This window comes from Leucoraja erinacea, unplaced genomic scaffold, assembly GCF_028641065.1.
Source record: "Leucoraja erinacea ecotype New England unplaced genomic scaffold, Leri_hhj_1 Leri_98S, whole genome shotgun sequence".
NCBI lineage: Eukaryota > Metazoa > Chordata > Chondrichthyes > Rajiformes > Rajidae > Leucoraja > Leucoraja erinaceus.
The window spans coordinates 212573-230557 of NW_026576938.1; the positions used below are offsets into that span (position 1 = coordinate 212573).

The window sequence follows — 17985 nt, forward strand, 5'->3', positions numbered from 1 at the left end:
CATCAGGAACATGTTTCCTGCCTCTGGCATGTCTAATCCTTTAATAATCAAATGTTTCAATAAGAGATCCTCTCATCCTTCTAAATTTCAGGGTATACAAGCCCAGCCGTTCCATTCTATCAACATATGGCCTGCCACTTATTCTTAAACTGTGTGACCCTTGGTTCTGGACTCCCCCCAACATCTGCAAATGGCCCTCTAAAGTCTAATTTGTACCCCTATCCCTAAATCAGCCCGGGTTTGAATCACCCACACTCGTTAGTCAGTTAAGTTAATGTCACGTGTACCGAGGTACAATGAAAAGCTTTTGTTGCGTGCTAACCAGTCAGCGGAAAGACGATACACGATTACAATCAAGCCATTCAGAATATACAGATACACGACCAATGGAATAACGTGAATAGTGCAAGACAAAGCCAGTGAAGTCCAATCAAATATAGTCCAAAGGTGGACAAATATGCTGGAGAAACTCAGTGGGTGAGGCAGCATCTACGGAGCGAAGGAATAGGTGATGTTTTGGGTCGAATGGGAGGGGGAGTTGAAGTGCGGGGCCTACTGTCTCCGCCTCTTCCTTCCTTCTTCCCGCCCCCCCCCGATCAGTCTGAAGAAGGGCCTCGACCCGAAACATCACCTGTTCCTTCGCTCCATAGACGCTGCCTCACCTGCTGAGTTTCTCCAGCATTTTTGTCTAATCAATTTAACCAATTTTCTATCCATGTTAGCACTCTACCCCTAATATCATGTGCTCTAATTTTGCCCACTAATCTCCTATGTGGGATCTTATCAATGCTTTGTGAAAGTCCAGGTAGACTACATCCACTGGCTCTCCCTTGTCCATTTTCCTAGTTACATCCTCAAAAAAAATCCAGAAAATTAGTCAAGCATGATTTCCCCTTCGTAAATCATGCTGATTCAGACCGATCCTGTTACAGCTATCCAACTTGTCCAAGTCACCCTGCATTCTCATAGTATCCTCCTCACAGTTCACACTGCCACCCAGCTTTGTGTCATCTGCAAATTTGCTAATGTTATTAGTAATCCCTTCATCTAAATCATTGATGTATATTTTAAATAGCTGCGGCCCCAGTACCGAGCGATGCAGTACCCCACTAGTCACTACCTGCCATTCTGAAGGGCCTCGACCCGAAACATCACCTGTTCCTTCGCTCCATAGATGCTGCCTCACCTGCTGAGTTTCTCCAGCATTTTTGTCTACCTTCGATTTTTCCAGCATCTGCAATTCCTTCTTAAATATAGTCCGAAGGTCTCCAGTGAAACGCGAGGCCCTTATCCCAGTCCTAGGAAAATTGGGATGAACAAACATAATACTTGATGGGACACAGAGTGCTGGAGTAACTCAGCGGGTCAGGCAGCATCTCTAGAGAACATAGATGGATAACGTTTTGGGTCGGGACCAGAAGACTGATTTTGTCCCGAAAAGTTCTCCAGAGATGCTGCCTGACCCGCTGAGTTTAGTTTTTTTGTTTTAGTTCGGAGATACAGTGTGGAAACAGGCCAATCGGCCCACCGAGTCCACGCTGACCAGAGGCCTTGTTCCACTTTCACAACCTAATTCACAACCTCTTTTACTCGTGGACATTTTTCATTATGTTGAAAAAAAAGCCCTGACCTACTTGATGCCACGAGTACCTACGACTAGTATCGCAACCTCCTACTACCTACCTATGAGCTCCTACGACCTCGTGACGACCATGCTGCGTATGAGTCAAGGGCAAACTCGGCAGAGGTCGTGAATTAGGTCGTCAAAGTGGGACAGGCCCTTTAACACTATCCAACACACCAGGGGCAAATTTACAATTTTACCGAAGCCAATTAACCTACAAACCCGCACGCATTTGTAGTGTGGGAAGGAAACCGGAGCACCCGGAGAAAATTCACGCAGTCACTGTGAGAACATGCAACATCCGTACAGACAGCACCCTTAGTCGGGATCGAACCTGGGTCTCTAGCGCTGTGAGGCATCATCATTACCCCTGCGCCATTCTGCCGTCCCTAGGGCATAAGAACACAAAGTGCTGGAGTAACTCAGAGTAGGTCAGGCAGCATCTCTAGAGAACATGGATTGGTAACGTTTCGGGTCGGATATCTGAAGAAGAGTCTCATCCTGAAGCATCACGTACCCATGTTCTCCAGAGATGCTGCCTGACCTGCTGAGTTACTCCAGCATTGTAATCAGCAACGTCACTGCAGAGCTCTCCTGTGTTATAGACAATAGGTGCAGGAGCGTTCGACCTTTCGAGCCAGCACCGCCATTCAATGTGATCATGGTTGATCATCCACAATCAGTACCCTGTTCCTGCCTTCTCCCCATATCCCCTGACTCCGCTATCTTTACGAGCACCATCTAGCTCTCCCGCGAATTAACCTTGTGAATCTACGCTGCATTCCCTCAATAGTGAGAATGTCCTTCCTCAAATTTGGAGATCAAAACTGCGCACAATATTCCAGGTGTGGTCTCACTAGGGCTCTGTACAACTGCAGGAGAACCTCTTTGCTCCTATATTCGATTCCTCTTGTTATGAAGGCCAACATGCCATTCACCTTCTTCACTGCCTGCTGTACCTGCATGCTTACTTTAATTGGCTGATGAACAAGGACTCCCAGATCCGGTTGTACTTCCCCTTTTCCCAACTTGACACCATTTAGATAATAATCTTCCTTCCTTTTTTTTGCTACCAAAGTGGATAACCTCACATTTATCCACATTAAACTGCATCTGCCCACTCACCCAACCTGTCCAAGTCACCCTGCATCCTCATAGCATCCTCCTCACAGTTCACACAGCCACCCAGCTTTGAGTCATCTGCAAATTTGCTAATGGTACTCTTAATGCCTTCATCAAAACCATTGATGCATATTGTAAATAGCTGCGGTCCCAGCACCGAGCCTTGCGGTACCCCACTAGTCACTGCCTGCCATTCTGGAAGGGACCCGTTAATCCCTACTCTTTGTTTCCTGTCTGCCAACCAATTTTCTATCCATGTTAGCACTCTACCCCCAATATCATGTGCTCTAATTTTGCCCACTAATCTCCTATGCGGGATGTTGTCAAATGCTTTGTGAAAGTCCAGGTACACCACATCCACTGGCTCTCCCTTGTCCATGTTCCCACGGAGCCGACACCCGGCTTCATTCCCTGGGGACACACGACCAGGAATGTTGTGATTTTCTTGTCCGGCAGGCCACGCTGAGACAGGAAGGGCTGCTCGGCCAGTTCAAGAGAAATCGGGCTGCAGCTGTACACACCTCCGCTGCCCTGTCTGATCAACAGGAGCCACCGAGACCCCTAGAGCCGCCACAGGCATCAAGGCCCAGAGCCAAGGACTCCAGCAAAGGTAACGATGGCCATTCAGAGATTTCAGATAACAATGGCAACAGAAAATACGATACAATAGAACTTTATTTATCCCAGGAGGGAAATTGATCTGCCCACAGTCATAAAAACACAAAATACATGAAAGTTGTACATGAAATGGTGCTGCAATGTCAGTTTTGTCATATGTCCAGAGTGGAGCGGCAGGGCTTGTATACTCTGGAATTTAGAAGGATGAGAGGGCATCAAATTGAAACGTATAAGGATATTAAAGGATTGGACACACTAGAGGCAGAAAACATGGTGGGGGAGTCCAGAACCAGGGGCCACAGTATTAAAGAATAAAAGGTAGGCCATTTAGAACGGAGATGCGGAGAACCATTTTCACCCAGGGAGTTGTGAGTCTGTGGAATTCTCTGCCTCAGAAAGCAGTGGAGGCCGGTTCTCTGGATGCTTTCAAGAGAGAGTTAGATAGAGCTTTTAAAGATAACGGAGTCAGGGGATATGGGGAGAAGGCAGGAACGGGGTACTGATTGGGGATGATCAGCCATGATCACAGTGAATGGTACTGCTGGCTTCGAAACGTCACCTATTCATCTCCTCCAAAGATGCTGCCTGATCTCAGAGGGTGGTGGAGGCCGGTTCTCTGGATGCTTTCAAGAGAGCTAGATAGGGCTCTTAAAAATAGCGGAGTTAGGAGATATGGGGAGAAGGCAGGAACGGGGTACTGATTGGGGATGATCAGCCATGATCACATTGAATGGCGGTGCTAGCTCGAAGGGCCAAATGGCCTACTCCTCCACGTATTGTCCATTGTCTATTATCTGAGTTACTCCAGCACTTTCCATCCTGTTGTGTATTAACCAGCATCTGCAGTTCTTTGTTTCTAGATCATAACAATGTAATTTGTATGAGGTTGCTCCTAGCGTCAGCTAGTATTAAACGTGCCTTTCACCAAAGATAGACTCTAAATGCTGAAATAGCTCAGCGGGACAGGCAGCATCTCTGGATAGAAGGAATGGGTGATGTTTCAGGTCGAGACCCTTCTTCACACTGAGAGTCAGGGGAGAGGGTGAGGTGTGAAAACGAGACATCAAAAGAGATGGGGAAATCACGGAACGTGTGGAATAGATCATTGTTAGCTAGGAGAAGGTGACAACAAAGCAAACAGAGATAACATGTAATCAGGGGGCAGTCAGACTCGGATACTAGAGCATGGGATGGGGAGGAAGGATGGGAGGGAAATGGGCAGAACCCGATTGAATAAGCAGGGAGGAAAACATTTAAAAAGAAAATCAACAAAAAGATGTGAATTGGTGAATTGGTAGATGAGCTATATCACAAACACATACTGTTCCCCCGCAACACCAAGAGGCGTAAGGGAAGTCGGGTTCCTAAAATGGTGGACGTTCCGCTCCGTTGCGTACTACACTACAAATCTGTCCATTGGATTTTGCAGGAGTGGTCTATCTTATGCCTTCTATGATCTTTGGTCAGACAGGTTCGAGAACTGGGAAGGTGGAGGGACGGGGAGAGAGGGAAATCAAGGGTCATGAAAGCTGTAGAGTAATAGGTTATTTTACTCTTCCAGATTCTCTTGCAGAGGTGCTGGACGAACTGCAGGCTCTGAGTGCAGCAGTGATCGCTGACCAAGAGGAGAGGGAGATGACTGACGAGGAGGAAAGGACAGATTAGGCGGAAGATAGGGAAATCCAAGCCGCCTCCTTGAAGATCACCGACTGGCCAATGCTCTCGGCCGACCAAAGTCTTCCACGAACAAGACGAGTGGATGGAAAGTGATGAAGATTGGAGCTTGCTCCTCCCAGAGTTCAGCCGAGGCAGTTCTTCATCGCAGTGGTTTCCAAGCACCTTTTGTTTCGAGTGGGCCTCGCATACAGAGTCATGTGAGGATCGATTGTGTGACTGAGCAGTAGCTGCAAGGCTGGGACCCCTTCAGACCGCCATCACAGCAAGCACCAGACCACCAATAACATGACGAAGCAAATTTCAGCGATATGAGCCGATGTTTCATCAGCAAACATCAGATGATATATCACGAGTAAAATGATTAAGTATGTTTCAACACTACAGCTGGTGCTTCATTGTAAAAGTGAAGGAGAACCACAGAAACTTAAAAAATAAAAACAATTTAAAAATGTGCCTTCCTTTAGTTACATTTTTAGTTTAGAGAGACAGCGCGGAAACAGGCCCTTTCGACCCACCGGGTCCACGCTGACCAGCGATCCCCGCACATTAACACTATCCTACGGGGACAATTCTTCCACTTTTATACCAAGCCAATGAACCTACAAACCTGTACGTCTTTGGAGCGTGGGAGGAAACCGAAGATCTCGGGGAAAACCCACGCTGGCCACGGGGAGAACGTACAAATTCCGTACAGACATCACCCGTAGTCGGGATCGAACCCGTGTCTCTGGCGCTGCATTCACTGTAAGGCAGACCCTCTACCCGCTGCGCCACCGTGACCGCTGGGGTAGAGATAATTTAACACCTATAAACAGCACCACGTTTTCAGCCTCTGAACACCAGATGATATAGATCATAGCGATAAACAGCAGTCACAAGCTTAAGGGAAATGGACAGGGTCTGGAGACGGTCCAGAGGAGGTTTACAAGAATGGTCCCAAGAATTAGTAGGCTAACATATATAATGAGAATTTGATGCCACTGGGCCTGTATTCAACAGAGAGTGGTGAATCTGTGGAATTCTCTGCCACAGAGGTAGTTGAGGCCAGTTAATTTGTTATATTTAAGAGGGAGTTAGATGTGGCCCTTGTGGCTAAAGGGATCAGGGGGTATGGAGAGAAGGCAGGTACAGGATACCGAGTTAGATGATCAGCCATGATATTGAATGGCGGAGCAGGCTCGAAGGGCCGAATGGCCTCCTCCTGCACCTATTTTCCACGTTTCTATTCGCTGGAGTTCAGAAGAATGAGGGGGGAATCCTCATTGAAACATACAGAATATGTACATATATTTGGTCTGAAGAAGGGTTTCGGCCCGAAACGTCGCCTATTTTCTTCGCTCCATAGATGCTGCTGCACCCGCTGAGTTTCTCCAGCAATTTTGTGTACCTTCAGAATATGTACAATGTTGGGCGAGTCCAGAACCAGGGGCCACGGTCTTAGGAAACCTGAACAGAAACCTCTGGAGACTTTGAGCCCCACCCAAGGTTTCCGTGCGGTTCCCGTATGTTTTTGTCAGTCTCCCTACCTGCTTCCACTACCTGCAACCTCCAGCAACCACCTGCAACCTCCGGGAACCGCACGGAAACCTTGGGTGGGGCGCAAAGTCTCCAGAGGTTTCCGTTCAGGTGTCCTAAGTGGGACAGGGGCATTAGAATAAAGGGGAGGCCATTTAAGACTGAGGTGAGAAAAAACGTTTTCACCCAGAGAGTTGTGAATTTGTGGAATTCCCTGCCACAGGGCAGTGGAGGCCAAATCACTGGATGGATTTAAGAGAGAGTTAGATAGAGCTCTAGGGGCTAGTGGAATCAAGGGATATGGGGAGAAGGCAGGCACGATTAGGGATGATCAGCCATGATTGCAATGAATGATGGTGCTGGCTCGAAGGGCCAAATGGCCTCCTCCTGCACCTATTTTCTATGTTTCTAGAAAGGCTTGGATAGAATGGGTGTGGAGAGGATGTTTCCATTGGTGGCAGAGTCCAGGACTAGAGGTCATAGCCTCAGAATTAAAGGATGTTATTTTAGGAAGGAGATGAGGAGAAATGTCTAGTCAGAGGGTGGTGAATCTGTGGAACTCCTTGCCACAGAAGGCTGTGGGGGCAAAGTCAGTGAATATATTTAAGGAAGAGATTGATAGATTTTTGATTTGTACGGGTGTCTGAGGTTATGGGGAGAAGGCTGAAGAATGGGGTTAGGAGAGAGATAGGTCAGCCATGATTGAATGGGCCGAATGGCCTCATTCTACTCCTATCACTTATGTTCATCGTGTACTTCGAAACTTAAGTATGCATCAATATCCCTAAACCTTGCTTTATTTAAACTATTCCGATCAGGAATTTTATAAATTCTCAACTATTTTTTGAAGCGGGCCTTTTACAAAGCGCTAATGTTAGTTTGAAAACTCGTATATATTATGTGCACTATATTATATTTGAAAGACAATAATCAGGTTTGCCAGATTTTTTTTAATTGTAAATAACATGTTTATAGTGCTGAGGAACACGACTTTGAAACAAACTCAATACTAAAATAAATCCAAATGTGAAAATATGACATGCAATAGCCCAGGTGTTTAACTCCGCTTTACAAAGAAAAGGCATAACTTTGATCCCGACTTAAACTGTAAGTAGTCACCTAAATACTTTCATGAATAATCATCAGCCAATCTGGCTCAGAAATTAATACAATACTTGATTCTTCGAGTCACAGACTGGTTTCATTGCCAATCCTGTGTTGAGTTTGAAGGCAAGCAAAATGAAACAATTGATCATTGCATCTTTGGGTTTAGACAAATAAACAAAGCAACCAGATTTCATGCATCCGATTGACACAAGTAACCACATCATTAGAACCCGTTTCACTTTCCTCATCTAATCCCGCTTAGGCAAGTCGCCTCTGTTCCGCAATCCCACTGTATTCATTTCTGGTTACACTCTTGATAACGTCCAGAGAAAAAAATTGTTAACTTTATGTAGCCTGAAAAAATAACGAGGGGACATTGCCAAAGGAGGGCAGGGGGAAAAAAAGTGTAAATATTCTTCCTCTTCCTAAAATGTAGAAACAAGGAACTGCAGAATAACCTGTTACCGTTTTCAGCTCAGATATTATGAGCCAAAGGGCCACTTCCTGTACTATTCTAGGCTTCATTAACATCTTGCTCTGGCTGGCAAGAATCTTGAGCAGAAGTTATTTCTATAAATGTAAATAGACTAGATGCCAACATAAACATTGGGGGGGGGGGGGGGGGGGGGGGGGGGGGGGGGGGGGGGGGGGGGGGTGGGGGGGGGGGGGGGGGGGGGGGGGGGGGGGGGGGGGGGGGGGGGGGGGGGGGGGGGGGGGGGGGGGGGGGGGGGGGGGGATCTGTGCTCGAGGCAAGAAATTGCAACTCTGAAGAAGTCAAATTAAAATCGTTATTATCACCATTTGCTTATTGTCAAATTGACAAATTTACTGCATGGACAAATATTTTCACATGTCTAATAGAAAAAAATGTATAAAACAAAGACCACTGTCCTTTTAAACAACTTTCCTGGACATTATCCTAGATTATACAAGGGGAAAACTAAATCATGTGGTCAGTGACAGAAGGCTAACTTTGCATTTAATTTTTTTTTATGCCTTAGCTTCATTGTAAATGACATAAAAATGCAAAAACATACAACAAAAACCTTAAATGAAGGCATTCTTTTAGAAGAAACGAGATCTTGTAAACATTTTGACAAGAGACGAGAATAGCTGCCCAATCTGGCTGGAGCCAGTAAACCTGCCCAATCTGACCTGATTTCTAAACTCGATGAATTATTAGCAAGTTGTTTGTTATTGTGGTTTTTTAAGCTGCTCTGGGACCGGCAATTTGCAAAAAAACACACAACCTTTGGAGATTAAGATGGAGGGGAACGTTGGAATGATGGGAATGACAATAGACATAAAAAGCTGCGGAAACTCAGCGGGTCTGGAGAGAAGAAATAAATGCAAAGAAGGGCACCTAATCAGTTTCTCCAGAGATGCTGTCCAAAAATACCAAAATACCTTTTTAACCATATTAACTTTCAGAACAGCAAATGTCACCTAATGCTAGAATAAAGAAAATGTGTTCTCTGCATTTCCCAAACTCATAACTCCGTAATTCAAGTATTTAGCACCCTGGTAAATGTATGTTATTACATCGGGCAAACGTTCTGTATACAATTTTCCTCATTGGCCCCAATATGTAAAGCACATGCAAATTAAATTGTATTGGAATCATCGCTATTCCAATAAACATAGGCAGGGTCTGTTCTGAAAAGGATGGGTTCATTTTTCAGGTGGAAACCTTTGAAACGATACTCAGATGCACCTTTTCCCACACACATGAGGAAGTCCACATCCAGCATCCAGCCTGGTCACGGCATGTCAGTTCTCTCTGGGCAGACACATTTCATTTGAAAGAACTCTGCAAATCCTTGATGAACTGCTTTGATTTTTCCGTTGCCAGCGTGTCGCTTTTGCAAGCCATGTTGTGGACGATGAGCTTGATGGAGCGCCCAAGTTCCACGCAGAACCTCTCGGGGTCCTTGTTCTTCTTGTGGATCTCCCCCCCGCAGTGCAGGCCAACGACGAGGCCGTCGGCGTTGAAGATGGGAGAGCCCGAGGCGGCGTGGTGGAAGTCAGCCTTGTAGAGGATTGTATTGGGGAACCTGGCTCTGTTGAAGGCGTGGCTGGCCACCATGACAATGTCAGGCAGGTAATTCTCGGCGTCTCCCCCGGCGATGGCGGTCCGCAGGTTTTCCAGCAGGTTGGCGGAGTCTCCAGCTGCCCGCTGCTGGTCGCAAGTCATGAGCGAGCAAGGACACACTTTCTTCACCTGCCCATCGGGGTGTCCGGCGATGTAGAGGTTGCCAGCGTCCGGCGGCAGAAGGGTGCAGTGTTCTGCCAGACCCTGCACACCGGGCGGGCTCTCCTCCAACTCCAGCACGGCATAGTCCAGGGCCTGGTCGAAGATCTCCAGCCAGGCGGCCAGCTTGAGCGGCCGGCCCTTCTGCCCGTCCTCCTCGTAGCCGAAGAAGACCAGGCCGGCGTCGCGGACGGCTGCGGGCCAGCTGTCGGGCGGGGTGGTGTTCCCCACCATCATCTCCACGGCATGGTAGGAGGTGAGGAGGTATCTGTCCCTGAGGAAGAAGCAGCTGCCGCCCCCCTGTGCACTGGGTGTTTGCCAGCTGAGACAGCCCACGCTCGCCAGACGTTCGATTATACGGCGGATGGCTCTGGCTGGGATGGGCGACTGGGCCTCTTGGTGGAGCCGGTTCAAGTACTGCCTCTCTGACATGTTGCCCAGCTCGGCGTTCCTCGACACGGCCAGCTTGAACCTGAGCAGCGCGGCTTTGCGGGCCTCCACATGCCACCGGGGCAAGGGGTAGCGGCCGCTGTCCGACGGCGGCAACGCCTCGGCAACCTTGCTGGCTCTCGGCTTCCAGTTCTTGCCGCCGCTCCCGTCGTCTCCCGCCACCTTCTTCTTGTAGCTGCTCATCTCCACCTGGAAGCTGCGGCCGTTCAGCCCGTCCACGGCGTGGTTGAACTGGATCTTGCGCGGCGGCTCCACCTTCTCCAGCAGCTTGTGGGTGTCGTCGTGGACGCGGGGGTCGAAGCGGCCGTCGGCGGTCAGCGCCTGGCGGACAGTCTGGCCCTCGAAGCCCAGGACGCACAGCTTGGTCTGGCCCTGGGCGATGCGGTCAGACAGCACGATGCGCTGGGCGGTGTTCACCATCGTGCGGCCGCTGGGCTCCACGTAGAACAGGACGTGGCGGCAGTCGTGGCTGGTCGCCGGGGGTCGCCGCAACTCGCCGCCCGCCCCCTCCCGCCCCGGGCCCGGGCAGCGCAGGAAGAGCAGGCGAAAGTGCGTGTGCGGCGGCAGGTAGCGGCACAGGATGTCCACGTTCACCAGGCCCTTCAGCCCACCCTCCCCGTACACCAGGATGGTGCTGTCCACCCTCACCTTCTCCTCGAAGTCGCAGGAGGAATTGAGGGCGGTGATCAGGGCGTCGTCAGGGTCGCCGGTGAAGGCGTGCTGGATGTTGTCCGGGTCCCCGCACACGCTGAAGGTGAACTCCTTCCTCGCCAAGTTCTCCGCCCCGCAGTCCATCTGGTCCGCCGAGTTCTTCAGGATCTTCCCGTTCTTCGGCACGAACTCCTCCGAGTAACGGCTGGTCTGCAGCTTTCGCTTGTCTCCCGGGAGACCGTCGCTCATCATTTTGCTCCCCTGCTGCCCTTCTTCAGCTGAGAGGACAGAAAAAAAAATTGTCAATCAATCAATCAACCTTTATAATCACCTTGCAAAGCAGCAGTTGTACAGTGCAAAATGAAAAGACGTTTCCCAGGGAATACCAGAGCATCGCACATAAAACGGAAACATTTCACACATAAATAAAAACAATCCAGTCCCTGATAAAAACAGTAGGAATAGTAAAAATGTGCAGGTAACAACAAGTAAAAACAGTTATAAATTGTCCAGGGCAGTTGATTTAAGTGGCCAGTGCCAGAGTTTGTTTTTAAAGTGTCAGTGCAAAAGCAGCAGAATCAGGTGGAGTGACTGTTTAGCAGCCTCACAGCCTGTGGGAAGAAGCTGTTTAGCAGTCTGGTTGTCCGGGCTTTGATGCTGCGGTGTCTCTTGCCTGATGGCAGGGGATCCAGGTGTGTGTGGAGGGGGTGCAGTGTGTCGGCATTTAATAGGTGCAGGAGTAAGCCATTCGGCTCCTTCAAGCCAACACCGCCATTCAATGTGAACACGGCTGATCATCCCCAATCAGTACCCCACTCCCCTGACATCTCTCTGAAGAAGGGTCTCGACCCTGAAAGGTGAGAAAACACTTATTCACCCAGAGAGTTGTGAATTTGTGGAATTCCCTGCCACAGAGGGCAGTGGAGGCCAAATCACTGGATGGATTTAAGAGAGGGTTAGATAGATCTCTAGGGGCCAGTGGAATTAAGGGATATGGGGAGAAGGTAGGCATGGGTTATTGATTTGGGATGATCAGCCATGATCACAATGAATGGCGGTGCTGGCTCAAAGGGCCGAATGGCTTCCTCCTGCACCTATTTTCTATGTTTCTATGAAACTTCGCCCATTCAGTAGATAATAGATAATAGGTGCAGGAGTAGGCCATTTGGCCCTTCGAGGCAGCACCACCATTCAATGTGATCATGGCTGATCATTCCCAATCAGTACCCCATTCTCCCCATATCCCCTGACTGCGCTATCTTTAAGAGCCCTATCTAGATCTCTCTTGAAAGCCTGAAAAATACTGCCGTTTGCTTTTCACCCCGCAGCCCCAGCCCATCCTGCCCCACCTTAGCTCCGAGGCAGCCAGCTTTCACTTTGGATGCAAGCGAAGGTACAGACGCAAAAAGCTGCAGTAACTCAGCGGGGACAGGCAGCATCTCTGGAGAGAAGGAATACGGGGTAGGCCATTTTGAACGGAGACGAGGAAACACTTTTTCACACAGAGAGTTGTGAGTGGGGAATTCTCTGCCTCAGAGGGTGGCTCTCTGTATACTTTCAAGAGTGAGCTAGGTAGGGCTCTTAAAGATAGCGGAGTCAGGGGATATGGGGAGAAGGCAGGAACGGGGTACTGATTGGGGATGATCAGCCATGAATGGCGGTGCTGGCAGCCTACTCCTGAACCTATTGTCTATTGAAACCCACCAAGTTCCAGGGACAGCGCGCAGAAGGTCAGTATTCAACCTGGCCCTCGGGCGCTGTAAGGCAACATCTCTACCTGCTTCTTGGGAGCAGGGGAGTTACATCCTCACTCTGGGAGTGCACTCTCACGTCCCACTGGCTATTCACCATAAGAAATTCTCCACTCTCCACCTTATGATCTCCCATAGTTTTGAGATCCTCACCGGTTCTGACCTCCCCACAATCAAAAGGATTTATCAGAGTCGCTGCCTGAAAAAAAGCAGCCAGCATCATCAGAGACCCACACCATCCTGGCCACACACTCATTTCACCACTGCCATCGGGAGGAAGGTACAGGAGCCTGAAAACTGTAACGTCCCGGTTCAGGAACAACTTCTTCCCCACAGCCATCAGGCTAGTAAACACTACAACCTCATATAAGCTCTGAACTACAATAGACTATTATTATTATTACACCATTATTGGTGTTTTTTGAGTTTGGGTCTATGTGTATATAAATATATATGTGTGTGTGTGTGTGCTTGTATGTGTATATATACACACACTGAATTTATTTTTCTCTCTGCCATTTATCATATCATACTATGTTTACATATTCTGTTGTGCTGCAGCAAGTAAGAATTTCAATGTTCTATCTGGGACACATGACAATGAAACACTCTTGTCTCTTGACACGCTCACAACTTCAACTCCCCCTCCCATTCCAAATCCAACCTTTCTGTTCTGGGCCTCCTCCATGGCCAGAGTGAGTTCCACCGCAAATTGGAGGAGCAGCACCTCATATTTCGCTTGGACAGTTTACAACCCAGCAGTATGAACATTGACTTCTCCAATTTCAGGTAGTCCTTACTTTCTCCCTCCTTCCCCTCCCCAGCTCTCCCACAGCCCACTGTCTCCGCCTCTTCCTTGCTTCTTACCCCCCTCCCCTCCACATCAATCTGAAGAAGGGTCTCGACCCGAAACGTCGCCTATTCCTTCGCTCCATAGATGCTGCCTCACCCGCCGAGTTTCTCCAGCAGTTTTGTCTACATTGACTCTGGACTAAGTGGTTTGTTCTGATGGAGTCAGAAGCCACATCTCCCTAATATTCCCTCTCAACACCCGCCATCCGTGGATTATTTGGAAGAATGGTTAGCCGTTTGCAAACCTTGACACTCAGTGTTGCATTTTACCAACTACCCCTCAACCGATTCCAAATCCTATGTTGCTCTGTCATATTTCCCCTGATCAAAATACCACATTCTCTCTGATTCCCAATAGCGCCGCTCCAATCAAAGAAGATGAAGCAAGACCACACACAAACCCTACTTCCTAAACACACAGACCAGTGACAGAGGCTTCAGCCAATGTACTAACAGTTTGTGCAGAAACTACCACTAGTGAGGAGTTTTACTTCAATTATTTTCAGAGCGGTCTCTGGCAGTTTGAGAGGTGGGGAGGGGGGTTAAGGGGCCAATGTGGACCCCAGAAGGTGGGGAGGAAGGCAACGTTTTCTGCCAGGGGGTGGGGGAGCAACATGGACCCTCAAGGGAGAGGGGGGGGGGGGGGGGGGGGGGGTATAGTGTGTTGATCCCAGAGGATGGGGAAAGATGCAATGAGAAACCTCAGTGAGGGGATGGGGGAATCAACGTGGACCACCGTGGGTGGAGGAAGCAACATACAACCTCTGGGGGTGGGGGGAGAAAACGTACAACCAGTGGGGGTGGGGGGAGCAACGTGGACCCCTGGGGGTGGGAGAGAGCACCATACACCCAATAGTTACTCGCCCGAGCAACTAAATTTAAAGTAGCCTTTCTTCCCAATAACCCTTTGTGGCTTAAGCCCTCCCTTCACCACCTCCACAGTTTAAATTCCAGTTTGGAATATTTTGGAGGACCAAGACACCAAGAACCCTTGGGGGGGGGGGGGGGGGGGGGGGGGGGGAGTAACATCCCAACAACCACCTTGGCTTGGGGCAGTAACATACACCACTGAGGGTGGGGGGGAATAACATGCAACATACAACCACTGGGGGAGGGGGGAAATAACATGTAGCATACAACCACTGGAGGGGGGGGGAGTAACATACAACCACCTTGGCTTGGGGCAGTAACATACACCACTGGGGGTGGGTGGGGGGGGATAACATGCAACATACAACCACTGGGTGGGGGGAGCAACATACAACCACTTGGCTTGGGGCAGTAACATACACCACTGGGGGGGGGGAAAACATGCAACATACAACCACTTGGCTTGGGGGGAGCAACATACACCACTGGCTTGGGGCAGTAACATACACCACTGGGGATGTGTGGGGGGGAAAATAACATGTAACATACAACCACTGGGAGTGGGGGGGGAGTAACATACAACCACCTTGGCTTGGGGCAGTAACATACACCACTGGGGGAGGGGGGTGAATAACATGCAACATACAACCACTGGGAGTGGGGGGAGGGGAGCAACGTGGGCCCCTGGAAGGTCAATGATAAACGAGGATAAGAGGTGGGGAGAAGGGGACCTGTCCCTGGGGTTAGCAGGAGGCCACAACTCGGCCCCGTCACTAGTGCAGGAAGGAACTACAGAGGCAAGTTTACACCACAGATGGGCACAACATGCTGGAGTATCCTGTACATGTATAGTGACAATAAATGGCATATCTATATATCTATATCTATCTCAGTGGGACAGACAGGGTGGCCTTTCCTCCCACCCGGACATGCTGCTGCCTTGCCTCGCCTTGCCTTGCCTGTCCCGCCGAGTTCCTCCAGTATCTGGCGTCTACCTCCAGTCCGTGGTCTCCCCTCCACCGGGCCTAGTTGTTGCATCCGCCGCCCAAAGGCTCCAGGCCCGGCCGGCAACCAACGCGCTGCGGACGGACTTCTCTCTCCCCCCCCCCGTCTCGCCACCCACGGTTCCCAGCCGCTGCCCCTCACCCTCACCCACTCACCTGCCCTCTCGACCGGTAACTACAGCAACGGGCCCGGGATGTGGCGTCAACGAGGGACGCGGCCGCTGAGGGGGGGGGCGGCCATCTTAGTTAGGGGCAGAAGTGTCTCTGAACCAGTGGGTCGTCGGCCATCTTTATTAGGGGCACCAGCATCACTGAACCAGGGGGGCGTCGGCCATCTTAGTTAGGGGCACCAGCAAAGGTCTTTGGGCACCAGCATCACTGAACCGGGGGCGTCGGCCATCTTCGTTAGGGGCACCAGCATCACTGAACCAGGGGGGGCGTCGGCCATCTTAGTTAGGGGCACCAGCATCACTGAACCAGGGGGCGTCGGCCATCTTAGTTAGGGGCACCAGCATCACTGAACCAGGGGGCGTCGGCCATCTTAGTTAGGGGCACCAGCATCAACCGGGGGCGTCGGCCATCTTAGTTAGGGGCACCGCATCACTGGGGGGGTCGGCCATCTTAGTTAGGGGCACCAGCATCACTGAACATGGGGGTCGGCCATCTTAGTTAGGGGCGGCCATCTTAGTTAGGGGCACCAGCATCACTGAACCGGGGGCGTCGGCCATCTTAGTTAGGGGCACCAGGGGGGCGGGGGCGGCCATCTTAGTTAGGGGCACCAGCATCACTGAACCAGGGGGGCGTCGGCCATCTTAGTTAGGGGCAGAAGTGTCATGAATCCAAGGATAGGCGGCATTAGTTAGGGGCAGAAGTGTCTGAACCCGGGGGTAGGCGGCCATCTTTATTAGGGGCACCAGCATCACTGAACCAGGGGGGCGGCGGCCATCTTAGTTAGAGGCACCAGCATCACTGAACCAGGGGGGCGTCGGCCATCTTAGTTAGGGGCACCGGCAAATCGGCCATCTTAGTTAGGGGCAGAAATATCACTGAACCCGGAGGTAGGCGGCCATCTTAGTTAGGGGCACCAGCATCACTGAACCAGGGGGGCGTCGGCCATCTTAGTTAGGGGCACCAGCATCACTGAACCAGGGGGCGTCGGCCATCTTAGTTAGGGGCAGAAATATCACTGAACCAGGGGGCGTCGGCCATCTTAGTTAGGGGCAGAAATATCACTGAACCGGGGAGGTAGGCGGCCATCTTAGTTAGGGGCACCAGCATCACTGAACCAGGGGGGCGTCGGCCATCTTAGTTAGGGGCAAGAGTATCACTGATTCCTAGTGCATCCCTTGGAAGCACCGTAGAGCCAGGCTCTGATCAACAGGTGCAGCACATGAATTACCTTAGTGTGAGGAAAGAGTTAACAGGCATGGTTGATTTAGACTAGGGATAGAAAAATAACTTAGAAAGAAATAAGGCAGAAACCAGACTGCTAGTAGATTAGAAAGTAACGATATAAGAACAGAGAGAAATTCTAGATAAAAAGACTTCAGCAGGAGATAGGAAAGAAATTAGAACGAAGGGGAAAGGGACACGAAGTCACGCTCAACTACGCATGCTTGATGAGATTACATGAATATGTACACACACCCACTATGACAAGATGCCTAATTTAAATGCACATGCGATGCATGATAGGGGAGGTGTCTTTGACGTTAGGTGGGCGTTCCCAGACGTTCTTGTGGGAAACAGGGCTTTATGTTATGATTGGAAGAAGCTCAATGGGGAGGGATGAGAATGTGATAATAATGAAATGGAATGTATAAAGATAGAAAGCATCTCCATCTTCAGTGTGCCTCTAGGGGACATCAGAGGAGAGGCACCTATTCTGCAGAATATGAAATTAATAAAAACACTTCTTTGTCTGAATTTGTCTCAAGAGCATTTGTGATTTTTGAATCTCACATTAGTATACTCATGTATGGAAATCAGATTATAATTCATGCTGTTATGCATATATATATATAGAAAAACAAAAACATAGAAACAAGGCAGAATGGAGCGGCCGGGCTTGTATAGTCTGGAGTTTATAAGGATTAATCGTATTAATGGTACACAAAAATGCTGGAGAAACTCAGTGGGTGCAGCAGTATCTATAGAGCGAAGGAAATAGGTGACGTTTCGGCCAAAACCCTTCTTCAGACTGTAATGGTTTAGACACACTAGAGGCAGGAAACATGTTCCCAAACCAGGGGCAAACCACACACAGTTTAAGAATAAGGGGTAAGCCATTTAGAACGGAGACGAGGAAACACTTTTTCTCACAGAGAGTTGTGAGTCTGTGGAATTCTCTGCCTCAGAGGGCGGTGGAGGCCGGTTCTCTGAATACTGTCAAGAGAGAGCTATATAAGGCTCTTAAAGATAGCGGAGCCAGGGGATATGGGGAGAAGGCAGGAATAGTGCTGGCTCAATTAGAGACAACAAAATGAATTTTCC

At 49.6% G+C, this 17985-nt stretch overlaps 2 protein-coding genes across 2 annotated transcripts in view; one reads left to right on the top strand and one right to left on the bottom strand.

Moving 5' to 3' along the window:
* The window catches only part of cchcr1 (coiled-coil alpha-helical rod protein 1), a 40670-nt gene extending 35137 nt beyond the window's left edge, over positions 1 to 5533 (top strand). The window contains exons 16-17 of the mRNA XM_055631994.1: positions 3203 to 3356; positions 4926 to 5533. Of these exons, the coding sequence (XP_055487969.1) occupies positions 3203 to 3356; positions 4926 to 5029 (258 nt within the window). The 3' untranslated portion in view covers positions 5030 to 5533. The remainder of the gene's footprint in view (positions 1 to 3202; positions 3357 to 4925) is intronic.
* Positions 5534 to 8533: 3000 nt separating this feature from the next.
* Positions 8534 to 15759, bottom strand: LOC129695211 (serine protease FAM111B-like). The gene is made up of 2 exons (XM_055631986.1): positions 15649 to 15759; positions 8534 to 11293 (listed from the first exon to the last, which is right to left on the bottom strand). Exon 2 carries the CDS (start codon positions 11265 to 11267, stop codon positions 9459 to 9461), a length of 1809 nt encoding a protein of 602 aa, XP_055487961.1. The 5' UTR covers positions 11268 to 11293; positions 15649 to 15759; the 3' UTR covers positions 8534 to 9458.
* Between the last annotated feature and the right edge of the window lie 2226 nt (positions 15760 to 17985).

Bases quoted from the DNA above. Each gene is read 5' to 3' on its own strand.
- LOC129695211 (XM_055631986.1), bottom strand. From the start codon at position 11,267: ATGATGAGCGACGGTCTCCCGGGAGACAAGCGAAAGCTGCAGACCAGC.